Source organism: Amphiura filiformis, unplaced genomic scaffold, assembly GCF_039555335.1.
Source record: "Amphiura filiformis unplaced genomic scaffold, Afil_fr2py scaffold_174, whole genome shotgun sequence".
In the NCBI taxonomy this organism is placed as follows: Eukaryota; Metazoa; Echinodermata; class Ophiuroidea; order Amphilepidida; family Amphiuridae; genus Amphiura; species Amphiura filiformis.
In genome coordinates this window covers 119,490-138,411 of record NW_027305638.1, presented here as the reverse complement: position 1 = coordinate 138,411, position 18,922 = coordinate 119,490, and the positions used below count along the sequence as shown (strand labels likewise).

General features: G+C 39.0%; 1 protein-coding gene across 3 annotated transcripts; it reads left to right on the top strand.

The window, feature by feature from the left end:
• Nucleotides 1–1,050: 1,050 nt before the first annotated feature.
• Nucleotides 1,051–17,063, top strand: LOC140145218 (acetylcholinesterase-like). 3 transcript variants are annotated; one of them, XM_072166990.1, is made up of 11 exons: nt 1,051–1,127; nt 1,570–1,647; nt 2,024–2,142; nt 3,731–3,907; nt 6,421–6,636; nt 9,061–9,243; nt 11,324–11,338; nt 12,725–12,918; nt 13,458–13,627; nt 13,779–14,595; nt 14,654–17,063. In XM_072166990.1, the coding sequence occupies exons 1-10, from the start codon at nt 1,055–1,057 to the stop codon at nt 13,910–13,912; spliced, it is 1,359 nt and encodes a 452-aa protein (XP_072023091.1). In that variant the 5' UTR covers nt 1,051–1,054; the 3' UTR covers nt 13,913–14,595; nt 14,654–17,063. The 3 variants fall into 3 exon arrangements, with proteins under 3 accessions (XP_072023091.1, XP_072023092.1, XP_072023093.1); XM_072166991.1 differs by having other exon boundaries at nt 13,779–17,063; XM_072166992.1 differs by lacking the exon at nt 11,324–11,338 and having other exon boundaries at nt 9,061–9,258.
• Nucleotides 17,064–18,922: the final 1,859 nt, after the last annotated feature.

Genomic DNA, 18,922 nt, shown 5'->3' with positions numbered 1-18,922 from the left:
TATTATTATTATTATTATTATTATTATTATTATTATTATTATTATTATTATTATTTTTTATTGTTATTGTTGTTGTTGTTGTTGTTGTTGTTGTTGTTTTGTTGTTGTTGTTGTTCTTGTTGTTGTTGTTATTATTATTTGATTATTATTATTATTATTATTATTATTATTATTATTATTATTATTATTATTATTATTATTATTATTATTATTATTATTATTATAGATTATATAAAACAGTCAGTGATATTTGCTAAATGATGAATAGTTCAGTTTTAAGTTTAATCTTAAAGACATTTTGATTGCACTACAGAGGTATTAATGTCATTCGCGATACTAATTTATCCTTTTCTTGCTATTTGCTTGCTTGCTTGTTTATTTGTTTTGTTTAGATAAATAACGCAGCTGTAATGGTATGGATTCATGGTGGTGGTTTTATAAGAGGCTCGGGATCACTGTCCAACTACAACGGGGCACACCGACACCGCCTGGCTAATAATTATTTGGTGCAGAAGGGACACTAAAATGAATACACGGGATCGATACACGTGAATTGCTATGCACGATTTTGATATCAGACGAAAATCTTCTGATACCGGGTTAGAAAATGATGAATATCTCCCGTCATGATTTTTTTCTCAAGAAACCAGATTTGGTCTCATAAACTTGGAAATACGTGTTGAACAGATATGATAGTCGCTAGAATGCGCTTTGAAAATTGGCCGTGCGCTTTGAACTCAAAATTTGACCATTTTATATTGCGTTGGTCCTGTTATGGACTACAGCGTGCAGCGTGTAGTACAGCTGCACTCACTGTAGGCAGTATAAAAGTCGATGACCATTGACCTCAATGGGGTATACAAGCTTAATCACGCACAACCAAGATCGATTACCCGGCTATTGTGAGTAGCCTTAGTTATGTCCCTCGACTAATTATTAGTTTAAAAGAGCTTTAAAGGTTTGAACCAAATGGCTAATCGTGGCTGTGGATTTAACCTACCATGGCGATTCCTGCCATGAAGATATAGGGTCGAAGACACTGTGCGGGGAGCCAATGAGTGCGATTGGTGACGTCATACGCGTCAATATCAATTACCGTCTGGCAACGTTTGGCTTTCTCACCACAGGTATTTCCATATCAAATGAAACAAAATATGCAAAAAAAAAAAAAAAAACAAGTGACAAAGAACCAAATAAAGAACACCGTGGTTTCTATGCTTAGAGACGCACCATTAGATTCTCAGGGTGGGGGTAGGAAGTTTTCAACAAAAAAAAACTTCACCCACTACAAAAAAAACAAACTTTCCCCACCAATACTAAAAAAAAAAAAAAAAAAAAAAAACTTTCCCCACCTAACTGTGTATAATGCATAAAAAAATTTCTTCCCCCGACCCCAACTTCCTACCCCCCCCCTGAGTATCAAATGGTGTGCCCCTTAGTGAGTGACAAAGAACGAAAATTAAGAACACCCTTAAGAACCCCATTGTTTCCCTACATTAATCAGAACATTTCTATTCGAATAGACCTGTGTCACATAACGCCAATGTCTTTGTCATTGTGTTGTAACAGGTGACGATATTTTACCAGGCAACTATGGAATGTTGGATCAAGTTGAAGCCCTCAAATGGATACAAACAAATATCCACGGTAACAGTTTTTCTCAAGAAATAAAATAAAGAAGACAGTAATTCAATTCTTCTTCTTCTCCTTCTCCTTCTCCTCCTCCTTCTTCTTCTTCTTCTTCTTCTTCTTCTTCTTCTTCTTCTTCTTCTTCTTCTTCTTCTTCTTCTTCTTCTTCTTCTTCTTCTTCTTCTTCTTCTTCTTCTTCTTCTTCTTCTTCTTCTTCTTCTTCTTCTTCTGCTCCTCCTCCTCCTCCTTATTATTTTTATTATTTTTATCATTATTATCATTATTATTATTATTATTATTATTATTATTATTATTATTATTATTATTATTATTATTATTATTATTATTACTTTATTTTTCTTATTATTATTACTTTATTTTTCTTTGTATTAAGCATTTGGTGGTAATAGAGAAAAAGTTACGATATTTGGCCAAAGTGCAGGGGCTGTCAGTGGCAACTACCACATACTCTCCAAGCAGAGTAGGGGCCTCTTCAACCAAGTTATAATGCAGGTATTTCATTTATACGGTGTGTCCCAGAATACACACAACATATGTTTCTTTTTGCATAATTCCACGTTCAAGGTAAGGGTAATTCACAGAGCACAGTGCATTTTTTATAGTCACGATAATCGCACGAGAGAAGAATCCATAACGGTGAATAGAAATAGGTACTAGAAGTACAGGCTGAATCAAAAAGAAGTAAACTCATGTTTGAGAGGCTGTAACCCGAGATCTGCAAAGAATCTGCTAAAAATAAACTGCTAAAAAATACCACTGGAAAGAGCAAATTCTACACATCTAAATAAAAAAAGAATTGTTGCAATTGCTCACAGCAAACTAAAGTTATACTCATTTGAATACAACCTCCCATTTTTGTACACGGCTGGTTGATTTCCATCCATTTCAATTTCGACGAATCAGCAAAGTGCAAACAGGATTTATTGTTGAAAAGACAACTGTTGCTTTTAATTAATATTCAACAAAGTCCATGACGGTACTATAGTTTGTAGGGATACCAATTCAAGTCTTTACAAACGATCTGGCAGAAGCTTGATCGGGGAATGTTGGGCACAGGATTGAGTTTGGTCTTGCTGTAACGCATGTCTAACTCTAGCAATGTTCACTTGTGATCTAGCAGTTCGTGGTCTGCCTGAAGCTTCAGGCTCTCTGTTCCTTAGTGAAGTGTCCCATGCACATTGAGCTTGTTCACATTCTTATATACTGCTCCCTTACATGAAACCCGGTTAGCTGTAGGAAATTGAAGACGAAAAAGACGCTGAACTTCAGTGGGACTCTTAGTTTCATGATACTTCGTCGACAGAGACGTGCGCTCCCTTGTGGTAAATTATGGTGCCATGTTGTTATTTGGCCCGTTTTATTATAATGTAGTGCAATGAGGCAATGAGGTAAAATTCATATTGAAAAGAGCCCTTTAACATGTAGGAATTGTTGATCGAAACCACACCTGCCACATAACTTGATTTGCATTTGAACATCGCGCCTTACCAATCAATATGATAGGTAGGCCCCTACTTGGGAAGTGAAACCGTGTGCAGCTACAAAAATGGGTGGTTGTATTCAAATGAGTATAACTTAAATTTGCTGTGAGCAATTGCAACAATTCTTTTTTTTAATTAGACGTGTACAATTGTTCTTTCCAGTGGTATTTTCATTTTTAGCAGATTTCTTACAGATCTCGAGTTACAGCCCCTCAAACATGAGCTTACTTCTTTTTGACTCAGCCTGATTATTTTAGAACAATGTTGTAACATTCCTATATTACATAATGTCTTGACTCTTGTAGTTCTATCTGCTCAACATCCTTTTCAAATGGGAAGAACTAGTTTACAAGTTATTTCGTGATTACACAATACATGTTAGGCAAAACTTCAACCAATTTACGGTAACTCTGCCGAATCAGTACAATAACAATTACATAATGCTTGCAGCATGTGCAGTAGAAATTGAGAAAAAGTTAAAAATCATTGGACCGCCGACCATTGCCTGAAGTTAGAAGCATAGTTAACTAAAGCAATCATCTCTTCCTAACGTATGACTTACTAAACTTAAACCATATATTTTTGGATTCTTTTGACAGAGTGGAGCTGCTGTAGCGCCTAGAAATTTCCAAGAAACCAGTGTAGGACGAGAGATAGCGTTTAAAATTGGAGCTGAATTAGGATGCACTGCCACTGATACTACTCAACTACGTCAATGTCTGCGAGATGCTACAGCAGAGGAACTTAATGATGCTGGAGTAGCTGTAAGCCGGGCTGTAAGCAAATAACACACTTGGCATTTAGTATGGAATTTTTCTTCACAAAGTGTCAAGACTAATCTGAAAGGTGTCTGCATAAACCGGACGGATTAAATGTTTATTGGGGTGTGTCCGGGGATGGTGTAAAATGATTTTTGATAAAAAATGTGATTTCCACGATGTTTTATTGAAGTTTGAGGTGATATGTACTGGACCTAAATACCAATACTGCAATGAACTTGTAAGGTACTAATTGTGAATGTGGGAGGCGCTTTTGAAAACAAATTGCTCTTAAAAGTGGTACGTACTCATCAAGTTAAAATTTTTAAATATTAACAGTGTGAGTTCATTGGACAACCAGTAATCCGTACAGTTGTTTTTGTAACGTAATTCTATAACATTTGACTCCTGTGGCGAACTTTCTGAGTAGGTACCACTATAAGAGCCATTATTTAAGCTCCTCCCATTTGCAACAAAATGGTACATTGCATTTCAGCTCTGATGAATAGCAATTGCTGACGAAGTTTAGGAAATATCACCTCAAACCCAAATAAATTTGACAATAAAAGATCAATGTTGCATAAAGTCTGAAATTGTGTTCCCCCAAAGCTCAAATTCAGCCTCTTTTCAATCCGCCATTTTAGGCAAATACACTGCATTAGAGCACCATATTTTAAACTCGTGGAAAGCATATTTTCTATCAAACTATTATTTTAAACCATCTCCCGACACACCCCAATTAATATTTAGCCCGTGCGGTTTATGCAGAGCCCTTCCAGATGAGTCTTGGCACTGCGTGAAGATTTATTCCATATTAAATGCCAGGTCTGAAGTATACACCTGTAATTTATTACTTGAAGAATTAGAAAGATGATTGCGTGATTACCACCCCAACTACAGCCTGTCTAAAAAAAATTTGTGCAAGTAAAAAGCGCCCTCTATGGCAATTATAAAATACCGTTTTGACATGATGCTCACATTAACGTCAAGGGCGCAGTCTTAGCTCTCAAATACCGTTTGATCTGTTCAATTTGCTTATTTTAAATTTGAGATATGCTTATTTTACAACGAAGGGGTAAAATCACAATTGTGCCACTTTTACTAGGGAAGAGAGCTGTACATGTAAATCAATGATAGCTGATGTTGATGCGTCTAATGCACTCCCCCTTCGGGGCTCGTGCATTAGACGCCTCAACATCAGCGCGCGTGCATGATATTTTGTCTAATTTCTCTTCCAGCAAGTAATACGCGTTCATTGACCTATAAGTGTGCAATATTTGTTTGTAATTTAACATGTCTTAAGTGACTAAGAGAACAGTATTTACCATGATAAAATCAATCATTGACATGCACATGTATTTAATTTTACAGCAGAATGTGAAATATTTATTTATCTTTTAATCTGTTTTAAGTGGAAAAGGAGAATCATTATTCCCGCATCATGAATAAACAGTAAAAACAGTAAAAACAAATTGATACTATCACTGATATACATGTAAAGCCCTCTTCCCTAGTAAGTGGCACAATTGTGATTTTACACTTTCGTCGTTAACTAAACATATCTTGAGATTAAAACGAGCAAATTGAACAGAACAAACGATATTTTGAGAGCTAAGACTACGCCCTTGACGTTGATGCAAGCATTATGTCACAACGATATTTTCTAATTACCAAAGAGGGCGCTTTTCACTTGCACAATTATTTTTGAGACAGGCTGTATAATCTGACTCTAACCATAATATCTTAATCCTGAGCCTAATTTATAATCATAATCCTATAACTCTACAACCTAAAAATGGCCTAACCAGATTTTTTGAGCAGGAAAATGGCCTAACCAGATTTTTTAAGCAGGAAACTGATGGTGCACACTCTTGCGAACACCGCTGTTCAATAATGATTAAAATCATTTAAAAGACTTGACCATCAACACATTTTAATATGCTACTTTGCATGAAAAATATCATATCAAATCTGAAGGAGCCAAAGCTTTTTAAAAAATGACGCTTGAAAACAAATGGATTGTCTGAAACAGGAAATACGTGGATCATGGGAAGAAAAATTGTCATGGAATTAAGCTCAGAGCACAGAGCAATCGGTGTATTTTTAGTTGCTTGCTGCATTGTTAGGTTAATTTAGACTATAGCGTTATTTATCTCCGTAAGATGTGGTTTCATTGTCCACGCTGCACGTCAATAGGAGAAAATAGTCCAAATTTTAAAACCAAATCCGACAGACCGATCCTCTTAATATTTTTCCCTAATTGCGACAACCCCCGCAAAATATTCCGATGGGATCGTGATTTATGAGGGCACACGTGACACATATCCCTACCTACACTTCACCATAATCTCCACCAACTGGCTACGTCACGAAAACCGAGCCCTTATTCTGATTCTAAAACACAATCCTAATATCTTTGGCGGTTTAATACATTTATTCGCAAGTCTTGTTGATGAATTTTCATGAATTCACATTGTTCCAGTAATTTAGTTTCAGTAATTTAAATATATTTAAAAATGTCTTTTCTACAGTCTGGATTCATGTGGGCTCCTTGTATCGATAACCAGATTGATAACAACTTCTTGGATGATTCTCCTCTGAATCTGATACAAAGGCAAGACTTTCAGAGGACTACATTGATGTTAGGATCCAATGCTGCTGAAGGGACACAGCGGATACTACGCCTGTTTCCACCATACGCTACTAGGGAAGATCCGCCATTCGTTAGTGAACAGGTGTACAAGTCGGTAAGGGGTATGTTTTTATACAGCGTACACACAACACTCTGGGATAAGCGTTATAAAGAGTGTGGGTCTGATATATAACTCACCTTAGGTGTAGGCTGTACGGAGTTATTTTTCAGAGAAGAGCAGATAACTCACATCAAAATATATAGGTATCTGGATAGTCTCGGATACTAATACCGGAATTGTAACCGCTAACTAGTGGGATATATCTAAACTGAGCTCAAAAAGAAACTTATAATTTTTCACAAGGTCATATCTTGAAATCCCGTCCATCAAATTGAACCAAAATTACACACAGGTTTACTTCAATACTCTACTCAGTAACCAAGCAGTTATCCAACTGACACAACAGCAAAATGCACTGACATGGAACAGCTTCCTGGACCACATTCACAGCCCAGCCCTGTTTCTTGAAAAAGTGTATGAAAAGCAGAAAGCAGCACCGTTTTATCATCTGTGCAAGGATCTTGTGTGCATTCTCACAGATTTTTTGTGCTGGGTGCCAAATGTTGGGCTGTGAAAGTGGAGGAAGTCCAGGAAGCTGTCCCATGACAGTGCATTTTGTTGTTGTGTCAGTTGGACAACTGCTTGGTTACTGACATGTGTTTTGAGTAGAGTATTAAAGTAATCCTGTGTGTAATTTTGGTTCATTTTGATTGACACTATTTTAAGATATGACCTTGTGATTCACAAGTTGTAAAAAATTATAAGTTTCTTTTTGAGCTCAGTTTATATAGCTCATAAAGAGCTCATTCTTTGACAAGTTGGCTCCAAGCAGAATGGTAGTTATTCTAATTAAGTCATGTGACAGGGTGTAGGAGGGCAGGTTTTGGGAAATGTCCTGGTACTATAATTCCATTGGCTACTGTTCAGGACAATCCCACTATAGCGGCTTCTTAGTGAAACCTGTCCAACTAAGTAACCGTAAGTGGTGCTATTCCGAAACTACATTAGTATAAGACTAGCGCATACAGGTCCCCCACTGTAAAAAACGGACCAGCCAAATTTGCACGCTACAGAGCCTGAAAATAAAATCCCGCGAATCACACGTATGGGAGCTGCCATAGGGTGCTAACGGGTGCTAACGGCAACGCGGGGGTCGCCGGGGTGCTAACGAACGCGTCGCCAGCACAAGCGTCCTACGCGATCAATAACGCGTATAGGGCGCATTCAAGTGCGCCTTTCGCGACCGGTAGTTCCTGATACGCGATGACAGGGTCAATGGCCGCTTCCACGCAGTAACATACTTCTGAACTCACTGTCAGGGTCCTGTTGATACCTGCACCAATACCGATACCGAGGCAACTAGGCATATTTGATAATTTCTAGCAATGTCATACTACATAGTGCTCTCTCCATAGAACATGTAAACACCACAACAATGAACATTAAATAAAAGCACCCTTTGTTTTTTGCTCAAGTGATGTCGTTGCTTCATTTCTAAATTCATTTCCCCCGGGCCAAGCTGTACTGCATACAATGTTCGTTTCGAATACTGCAGTTCACAGAATCTGCTTCTCAAAATATCATTAAGGTAACATCCGAGTTGATATGAATTAATGTGTTTTTTTGTACTTAAGGTGGTACTACATACCCCCTGATAAACATTGGGACTAATTTTGCATTTTTCTCAAAAAATAACTACACACTGGTAGCAAAAGGTATGTGTATTATAGGGGCAAGGAATCCAATTACTTCACTGAAATTTCAGTGATTCAAGACAAGTGGTTCATTATAGGCCTATATGTTAAAAAATAAGATACATTCTAGCGGTACCTCTGTTCTTATCATAAATTATGTACCGCTTGTCTTGAGTAACTGAAATTCCAGTGTAGTAACTAGATTCTTTGCCCCTATAATATACATAACTTTAGCTACCAGTGTGTTATTATTTAATGAGAAAAATGCAAAAATAGTCACAAATTTATCAAGGGTGTAGTACCACCATAAGGTTAGATATTTGGGCTTGAGAGAGATTTACTTCCATTGTATATAGAAACCTGTTCAGATACGGATTTTGGTCCCATTACTTACAAAATTTTCAACTCCCGGAGGGGAAGTGCGTCGGACTCCCCACAGAATGGATGCCAATACACGTACGACTCTACCATTTAGGCGCTGGAGGCGACCTTAAAATGTTTGAAGCTTCCCTCTTTCATAAAGCTGGACCGTAACTTAATTTAATGATAATATTGCTTCATATTTGTCACCTATTTGTATGACAACTTTAATTTAGCGAGACCCTGTTTGTACCATGTTTACTGGTTATATTTCGGACCCAAGATAAGGACCTTTCCTTCGACTGACGTTGATATTTTTATATTTTTCAAACGGTATTTCTTAATAAAACGTCTTATTAATCAATTGTTCTTCTTGTTTCATTAAATTCAAATTTCTGGTATTACCATCTCATTATAACTTTAGTTTGTAAGTGAAGCAATAGGAAATCCCATCATTGAAGATTCAATCTACCAGCACTATTTAGATTGGACCATCCAGGATCAAGACAACGTGGATTTCTTCAGACCTTATGTTGACTTCGTCACAGATCCCTTTGCCGCGAATAATGACATCGTCGCTAGAGCTCATGCAATGGCAGGGGACCAGGTGTACCGTTATCAGGTACGTTGCTAGAGTTCATTCAATGGCAGGGGACCAGGTGTACCGTTATCAGGTACGTTGCTAGAGCTCATTCAATGACAGGGGACCAGGTTTACCGTTATCAGGTACGTAGCTAGAGCTCATTCAATGGCAGGGGGCCAGGTTTACCGTTATCAGGTACGTTGCTAGAGCTCATTCAATGGCAGGGGATCAGGTTTACCGTTATCAGGTACGTAGCTAGAGCTCATTCAATGGCAGGGGCCAGGTTTACCGTTATCAGGTACGTAGCTAGAGCTCATTCAATGGCAGGGGACCAGGTTTACCGTTATCAGGTACGTAGCTAGAGCTCATTCAATGGCAGGGGACCAGGTTTACCGTTATCAGGTACGTTGCTAGAGCTCATTCAATGGCAGGGGATCAGGTTTACCGTTATCAGGTACGTTGCTAGAGCTCATTCAATGGCAGGGGGATCAGGTTTACCGTTATCAGGTACGTAGCTAGAGCTCATTCAATGGCAGGGGACCAGGTTTACCGTTATCAGGTACGTAGCTAGAGCTCATTCAATGGCAGGGGACCAGGTTTACCGTTATCGGGTACGTAGCTAGAGCTCATTCAATGGCATGGGATCAGGTTTACCGTTATCAGGTACGTAGCTAGAGCTCATTCAATGGCAGGGGATCAGGTTTACCGTTATCAGGTACGTTGCTAGAGCTCATTCAATGGCAGGGGACCAGGTTTACCGTTATCAGGTACGTAGCTAGAGCTCATTCAATGGCAGGGGACCAGGTTTACCGTTATCAGGTACGTTGCTAGAGCTCATGCAATGGCAGGGGACCAGGTTTACCGTTATCAGGTACGTAGCTAGAGCTCATTCAATGGCAGGGGACCAGGTTTACCGTTATCAGGTACGTAGCTAGAGCTCATTCAATGGCAGGGGACCAGGTTTACCGTTATCAGGTACGTTGCTAGAGCTCATGCAATGGCAGGGGACCAGGTTTACCGTTATCAGGTACGTAGCTAGAGCTCATTCAATGGCAGGGGACCAGGTTTACCGTTATCAGGTACGTAGCTAGAGCTCATTCAATGGCAGGGGACCAGGTTTACCGTTATCAGGTACGTAGCTAGAGCTCATTCAATGGCAGGGGATCAGGTTTACCGTTATCAGGTACGTTGCTAGAGCTCATTCAATGGCAGGGGACCAGGTTTACCGTTATCAGGTACGTAGCTAGAGCTCATTCAATGGCAGGGGACCAGGTTTACCGTTATCAGGTACGTAGCTAGAGCTCATTCAATGGCAGGGGATCAGGTTTACCGTTATCAGGTACGTAGCTAGAGCTCATTCAATGGCAGGGGATCAGGTTTACCGTTATCAGGTACGTAGCTAGAGCTCATTCAATGGCAGGGGGCCAGGTTTACCGTTATCAGGTACGTAGCTAGAGCTCATTCAATGGCAGGGGATCAGGTTTACCGTTATCAGGTACGTAGCTAGAGCTCATTCAATGGCAGGGGGCCAGGTTTACCGTTATCAGGTACGTTGCTAGAGCTCATGCAATGGCAGGGGACCAGGTTTACCGTTATCAGGTACGTAGCTAGAGCTCATTCAATGGCAGGGGATCAGGTTTACCGTTATCAGGTACCTTGCTAGAGCTCATTCAATGGCAGGGGACCAGGTTTACCGTTATCAGGTACGTTGCTAGAGCTCATTCAATGGCAGGGGACCAGGTTTACCGTTATCAGGTACGTAGCTAGAGCTCATTCAATGGCAGGGGACCAGGTTTACCGTTATCAGGTACGTTGCTAGAGCTCATGCAATGGCAGGGGACCAGGTTTACCGTTATCAGGTACGTAGCTAGAGCTCATGCAATGGCAGGGGACCAGGTTTACCGTTATCAGGTACGTAGCTAGAGCTCATTCAATGGCAGGGGACCAGGTTTACCGTTATCAGGTACGTTGCTAGAGCTCATGCAATGGCAGGGGACCAGGTTTACCGTTATCAGGTACGTAGCTAGAGCTCATTCAATGGCAGGGGACCAGGTTTACCGTTATCAGGTACGTTGCTAGAGCTCATTCAATGGCAGGGGACCAGGTTTACCGTTATCAGGTACGTAGCTAGAGCTCATTCAATGGCAGGGGACCAGGTTTACCGTTATCAGGTACGTAGCTAGAGCTCATTCAATGGCAGGGGACCAGGTTTACCGTTATCAGGTACGTTGCTAGAGCTCATTCAATGGCAGGGGATCAGGTTTACCGTTATCAGGTACGTAGCTAGAGCTCATGCAATGGCAGGGGACCAGGTTTACCGTTATCAGGTACGTAGCTAGAGCTCATGCAATGGCAGGGGACCAGGTTTACCGTTATCAGGTACGTTGCATGCGCGTATTTTTTTTGGGGGGCTTTGGGGCGCCAGCCCCCGGGGTCAAAGTAGGGGCGGCAAAAACGAAGGGCGGCGGAAGAAGATGGGGGCAAAAACAGGGCAGCAAAAACGAAGGGGTGGCAAAAGAATTAGCAATGAAAAAAGGGCGCCAAAAATTGAAAAAGCATAAAAAATTTTGAAAAAAGGTTGCTTTTAGGGCGCTAGCGCCTAAAATCCTTTTTTTTGTTTTTTTTTGCTCTTCACTTTTTCAAACGACCGTGAAAAAAATTGGGTCAACCTTTTCGGGCTGTTAAGGAAGGGGCGGCAAAATTGTTTCTTCTTCAGCCCCCCGGGGTTGGGGCGGCCACGGTACGCCACTGCGTTGCAACGTTTTATTAATTGCTAAGCAACTTGTGTTTTATTTATTGTAACTTCACTTTGATACCTTGGATTGAGTAACCACGATCAAGACAACTTAACCTTCATTTAATCTAACCTCAATAATATCATTCAAAATGATAAATGTACAGTATATGCAGGAAACCCGGCCGTGAGTTATATTGTACGTGTAATGATAATTAAAACAAAGACACGTGGAAGCAAATTAAACATAAAATTGATTAAGGGTGCTTGCAGCCAGTGGCGTACCGTGGCTGCTCCTTCCCAGGGGGGTTGAAGAATATCATAGTTTGCTGCCCCTTCCTCAACAACCCGAAAAGGTTGAGCCCATTTTTTTTCGGTGGTTTGAAAATGTGAAGAGCAAAAAAAAAAAAAGCAAGGTATAGTACCATTTTTTCACAGTTCTTCAAATTTGTTCGCCCTTTTTTCTTTACTAAGTCTTTTTGCCGCCCGTACTTCTTTTTGCCGCCCTTCTTTTTGCCACCCCTTCTTCTTCCGCCGCCCCTTCGTTTTTGCCGCCCCCTACTTTGACCCCGGGGGGCTCGCGCCCCCCCAAGCTCCCCCCAAATACGCGCATGGCAGCTGTGGTACCAATGTAATCCATTGTCCCACTGACGACTCTAACAAGTCAAACAACTATTTGATAAAGAGCTATCAAAGAAAACTTGGAGTTGACTTTTATAGGTATTCCATACTGCATTACTATATACATGTACGTTCTATTGTTTTTAATAGATGACACATGCGCCAACAGTTTCTATTCGCTGGACTCCGCGTGGGAATCCCACGTGGCTCGAAAGTGGACATAGTGAGGAAATCCAATTTGTCTTTGGCTTTCCTTTCATTGAAGGAAAGCCGGAGCTGAGTGGACCGGAGATAGAATTGAGCGTCAAGATCATTCGATTTTGGACTGAATTTGCCAAGACAGGGTAAATCAAGATCTAGTTGTTTCCTTTACCATAGTATGTGTTCACTTAACGACTTCATTGTTTATATTTGAATCCAATAATGGCTGTTATGAAGTTCAACTAGAATCAAATTGAATAGAGGGACATTAAAGGCCACTTTTAGTAATCTCGGTGAGAGTGTAAAAAAAAAAAGTGTGTATAAACTGCCAAAAGGACAGTTTGTCATTAGGTCATTGTGAAATGAAAATATTTGGCAATGCATAGGCCTAAAACTTGTAAAACTGCAGTATTGAAGAAGTTGAAATCCCATTGAAATAAATTCCTCAACAAAATTTTTGAAAGTTTTATCAAACTATCAAACTATTTTGTCAGATTATTTGTGACATATCGTGTTGCATTTCAAGGGATAGCTACTTTCAATATCATTATTCCTCTTCACAGTGACACCACATTTGAAACAATCACTTTTTCTTTGCGCGGATAATATGAAACCCTTCCCTTCTGCTAGTGTTGTCAAAATAATACACTTATTATTTTATTTATACTTTGTAATTAAACAGGACACCGAGTATGTCAAATGACCCAGAGAATGAGATGTATTGGCCTACGTTTACCGTTCCCGAACTCAACTACAAAGTATTGGATCTCAATTTGACTACAGACAGAGCTCTTAAAGCAGACTCTGTACGATTTTGGAATGATCTTGTACCAAAGTTGGAAATTTTCACTGGTAATTACAATTATTGTTTGTAAAAGTTTCTTATGTACGTTGAAGCCGTTACTCAACCTTAGGCCTCGCCTGCGCTGGCGTTTGTTGTTGTTGTTTTGTTTTGTTTTTAGAGATAAAATACTGAGATAAAAAATCTTTTCATCATTTTCAGAGGATCTTCCGGAAGTTGAACGTGAATGGAGGAATGCATTTTTCAACTGGAAATACACTGCTATGACAGACTGGTGGGATGCGTTCAACGCATATAAACGCACTACATGTGATGAAAATGAATGCAATGAATGACTGGTTCGAAACTGAAGTAAACTGTCATGTCAGTCATGTTGGCCATTCGTTTAGACTCAAAGGTCCGATTTCCCGAAGCTTGGCTAGTGGTCTGGCTAAGCCAGTAGGCTAGCCCTATCAATGTGGATCCATTTGATTGATTTATCTTTCTAGGTGATGTACAATGTGAAATTGTAAGCACTGATACATGATATGTTGGGTTCAGGAAGCCTGATCACTAGCCATGCTTCGAGAAACCGGCCCTAAACGAATTGCCACAATCAGACAATAGAGAGGTTGCGATTACAATACTCCTTGATGGTGCGTACGTCTAACTATTTACTCTCCTGTGAGGTTGCGATTACAATACTCATTGATGGTGCGCACGTCTAACTATATTCACTCTCCAGTGAGGTTGCGATTACAATACTCCTTGATAGTGCGCACGTCTAACTATTCACTCTCCAGTGAGGTTGCGATTACAATACTCCTTGATAGTGCGCACGTCTAACTATTCACTCTCCTGTGAGGTTGCGATTACAATACTCCTTGATGGTGCGCACGTCTAACTATTCACTCTCCAGTGAGGTTGCGATTACAATACTCCTTGATAGTGCGCACGTCTAACTATTCACTCTCCAGTGAGGTTGCGATTACAATACTCCTTGATAGTGCGCACGTCTAACTATTCACTCTCCTGTGAGGTTGTAATTACAATACTCATTGATGGTGCTTACGTCTAACTATTCACTCTCCAGTGAGGTTGCGATTACAATACTCCTTGATAGTGCGCACGTCTAACTATTCACTCTCCAGTGAGGTTGCGATTACAATACTCCTTGATAGTGCGCACGTCTAACTATTCACTCTCCAGTGAGGTTGCGATTACAATACTCCTTGATGGTGCGCACGTCTAACTATTCACTCTCCAGTGAGGTTGCGATTACAATACTCATTGATGGTGCGCACGTCTAACTATTCACTCTCCTGTGAGGTTGCGATTACAATACTCCTTGATGGTGCGCACGTCTAACTATTCACTCTCCTGTGAGGTTGCGATTACAATACTCATTGATGGTGCGCACGTCTAACTATTCACTCTCCAGTGAGGTTGCGATTACAATACTCCTTGATAGTGCGCACGTCTAACTATTCACTCTCCTGTGAGGTTGCGATTACAATACTCATTGATGGTGCGCACGTCTAACTATTCACTCTCCAGTGAGGTTGCGATTACAATACTCCTTGATAGTGCGCACGTCTAACTATTCACTCTCCTGTGAGGTTGCGATTACAATACTCATTGATGGTGCGCACGTCTAACTATTCACTCTCCAGTGAGGTTGCGATTACAATACTCCTTGATAGTGCGCACGTCTAACTATTCACTCTCCAGTGAGGTTGCGATTACAATACTCATTGATGGTGCGCACGTCTAACTATTCACTCTCCAGTGAGGTTGCGATTACAATACTCCTTGATAGTGCGCACGTCTAACTATTCACTCTCCAGTGAGGTTGCTTATATAGCTGAATTGAATATTATGCACGTACTAAAGGGAATTTCCATAACCTGACCACCTTTTCTGACTACCTTTTCTGACCCCTTTTCTGACCATCTTTTTTGACAACCTTATTTGACATTATTTGGATGTTTTGCTTCATTGTTATTATCTTTACACTTTGCACATAAAATTGAAATTATCAAGTGAAATTTGTTTTGTTTTTCCATACTTCCATGGTTTTTCACAGGGCAGTTAACTTCTCAGTTTAGAGAGGAGTTATCATTTCAGGTGCTGGGTCAATAATCAATAAAGTAAACACAATTACCACTACACAAGGTCATATTCATGATATTTGTCAAACATGCCCTGCATGATATATTAAGGGTGCAGCATGAATGTGAATATGGGTTTAAGGGTATACGAGGTATTGTTCGTCGAAGCAGATTTTCATTATCTGAATCAATATATTATTGAAAAATAACACTTTGGTGTTTTGCAGAAGTTCATTATACAAATCATATACTTGGGAAAACTTGCTTAATTTTTTGTTAATGAGTTATGTACGTTTTACAAAAGTGTTGTTGTTTCAGCCCTCTCTACAACACTCAGAACCACAGGACCTAATACAAAAGTATATCTGTGATATTTGAATTATTCTACACGCTCGCTATGAATAAGCCCAATCGCCATAACTTTCAGGTTTTTGGGACACTTTGACCTCTGACATATCTGGAAAATTGCTGTAATCATTAATTTATTATTGTAATAATGTTATCATTATAAATAATAAAATAATTAATTTATACAATAATCAAATTTTTGGGATTGTTTTTATTCTAGTAACACGTTTTAAATTATATTTTGTACGCTCAAAACCCCAATTTTTCTGAATTTTCCCGATAGGTCAAAGGACAAAGTGTTCCAAAACTGCAAAATGTGCCCCACAATGCATTGCAAACTTCCAATGCCGATTGGGCTTATTGAGCAATGCAATTTTTGCTAAAGCTCACTACCATTTGCAAGGTGCTGTGAACTACTTTGTTTTCTGCTGCTTCGACCAACAATACATCGTATACCCTTAATTGTCCATCAGACAGACAAAGTCTGAACAGGGAAGTGCTGAGGGTAACACTAGGGAGCACTCGTTCGAATGAAGTCAGGAAAATTGGATGTGTGTGCAAAATTTTATTTTATTTGTTTTAAATAATTTCATTTACAATGAAAGTGATGTAGTTTTTAAGTTTCAAGTTTTTATTAGGAAATTGCTTTTACATCAGTGGCACTCGATCCGATGGTGCATCCAAGACATTAAATATACAAACAAAACTGTATTAAACAAAACAAAATCAAAGGATACTCGACAAGCAAAAGGTACAAATAAATAATCTAAAGTGAGAAAGAAATAACAACCATGTACCCTTAAAAATGTTGTTTATCTATTAACAAGTCCCAGAGAAAAGTTGCAAATTATCACCCAGCAGGACTATCTATGATTATGGTGTAAAACACTAGGATCCAAAACATTCTCATCTATTAGTGCACAGTTCTTTAACTCCGATACATTTGTACATTCATTGAATGACCTTTGAAAATTGGGGTACAAAAACCTCATGCTCTGCAACTTCAGGTCAAATTTTGCACTATGATTGTTTAGTTAATGTTATTGGACTATGGGGTCACTCCATATCAAATCAAGGAGGCGCCCCACCTGACCCCCTCAGATTTGCTTTATATTTTAGTCATATGTTGTACCTGTAAAAATATTAAAACCTGCAAATTTGAGGTCTGTAGCTCTTACGGATTTTCTGTGGCAGCCATTTAAAGTTGGAGTAGGGGGGGTCTACATTTGGACCCAAAAGTTGCCCTTTAAATAAATTTCATCTTTGGGCGTTTGTGCCTTCTTTATAAAAAGAAAGAGAGGTCTGAAACTTTGCATACACACTAACTGCATGCCCAATTTGTCAAAAAATAAAAAATAAAAAATTCTGTAATTGCGCGTTGTGTCACGGGCTCATTAAATATGCAAGCAAAAATGTAATGTTTTGTAAACTGGCAAGTTTAGCCGCCCTAAATTCACATTTTTGTCAGATTAATTATTTTTTGTTGTCACCGATGCTATAAATAACTTAACTACAATGCATATCTATCCAATTGGGGTCACAACTCATTTACATTTCGAACAGCGCCCTCACGAAGATGGAATTTATTGCACATTCAACATTTTCAGGGGCCCAAAGTCGATGTGGTCCACCTTCAAAGTTTATAAAACATCACTTTTATATAACAACAAGTCTTAAATTACAACTTTGCTAAGTCCCAGTAATTGTATAGGTTGACTTCATATAAAATGACAAGCCCAAAGTTAACCATTTTCTTATGATTGCATGTAGTGCAAAAAGGGTGCAAATGTGCCGAATTCGGAAGGTTGAAAGTCAAATTGACCCCAATATTGAAAATAAAATGGAAATAAAAGTAAATAGGGCCAATAACTATGCATCTAGTCATTTATTTTCAATATTGTGGCCATTTTGACTTTTAAACCTTCCGAATTCGGCACATTTGCAGTACATGCAATCATAAGAAAACGGTCAACTTTAGGCTTGTCGTTTTATATGAAGTCAATCTATAAAATTAATGGGATTGAGCAAAGTTGCAATTTAAGACTAGTAGTCATATAAAAGTGATGTTTTATAAATTTTGAAGGTTGACCACATCGACTTTGGGCCCCATGAAAATGTTGAATTTGCAATAAATTTCATCTTCGTGAGGGCGTTGTTCGAAATGTAAATGAGTTGTGACCCCAATTTTTTGGGTATGCATTGTATTTATCCTATATATAGCATCGGTGACAACAAAAAATAATTAATCTGACAAAAATGTGAATTTAGGGGGCTAAACTTGCCAGTTTACAAAACATCTTCGTGAGGGCGCTGCACTCCAACTTTAAATGGCTACCATAGAAAATCTGTATATATTGAAAACGAAATGGAAATACAAGTAAATAGGGCCAATAACTACTCATCTAATCATTTATTTTTAATATTGTGGCCAATTTGACTTTCAAGCCTTCCGAATTCGGCACATTTGCACTACATGCAATCATAAGAAAATGGTCAACTTTAGGCTTGTCATTTTATATGAAGTCAACCTATACAATTACTGGGACTTAGCAAAGTTGTAATTTAAGACTAGTAGTTATATTAAAGTGATGTTTTATAAACTTTGAAGGTGGACCACATCGACTTTGGGCCCCCTGAAAATGTTGAATTTGCAATAAATTTCATCTTCGTGAGGGCGCTGTTCGAAATGTAAATGAGTTGTGACCCCAATTTTTTGGGTATGCATTGTATTTATCCTATATATAGCATCGGTGAAAACAAAAATAATTAATCTGACAAAAAATGTGAATTTTGGGGGGCTAAACTTGCCAGTTTACAAAACATTACATTTTTTCTTGCATATTTAATGACCCCGTGACACAACGCGCAATTACATAATTTTTTTATTTTTTATTTTTTGACAAATTG

Bases quoted from the DNA above. Each gene is read 5' to 3' on its own strand.
- LOC140145218 (XM_072166990.1), top strand. From the start codon at position 1,055: ATGAGTGCGATTGGTGACGTCATACGCGTCAATATCAATTACCGTCTG. The intron at 1,648-2,023 runs GTAACAGTTTTT...CTTTGTATTAAG, and splicing joins GATACAAACAAATATCCACG to CATTTGGTGGTAATAGAGAA. The intron at 3,908-6,420 runs GTAAGCAAATAA...TCTTTTCTACAG, and splicing joins GAGTAGCTGTAAGCCGGGCT to TCTGGATTCATGTGGGCTCC.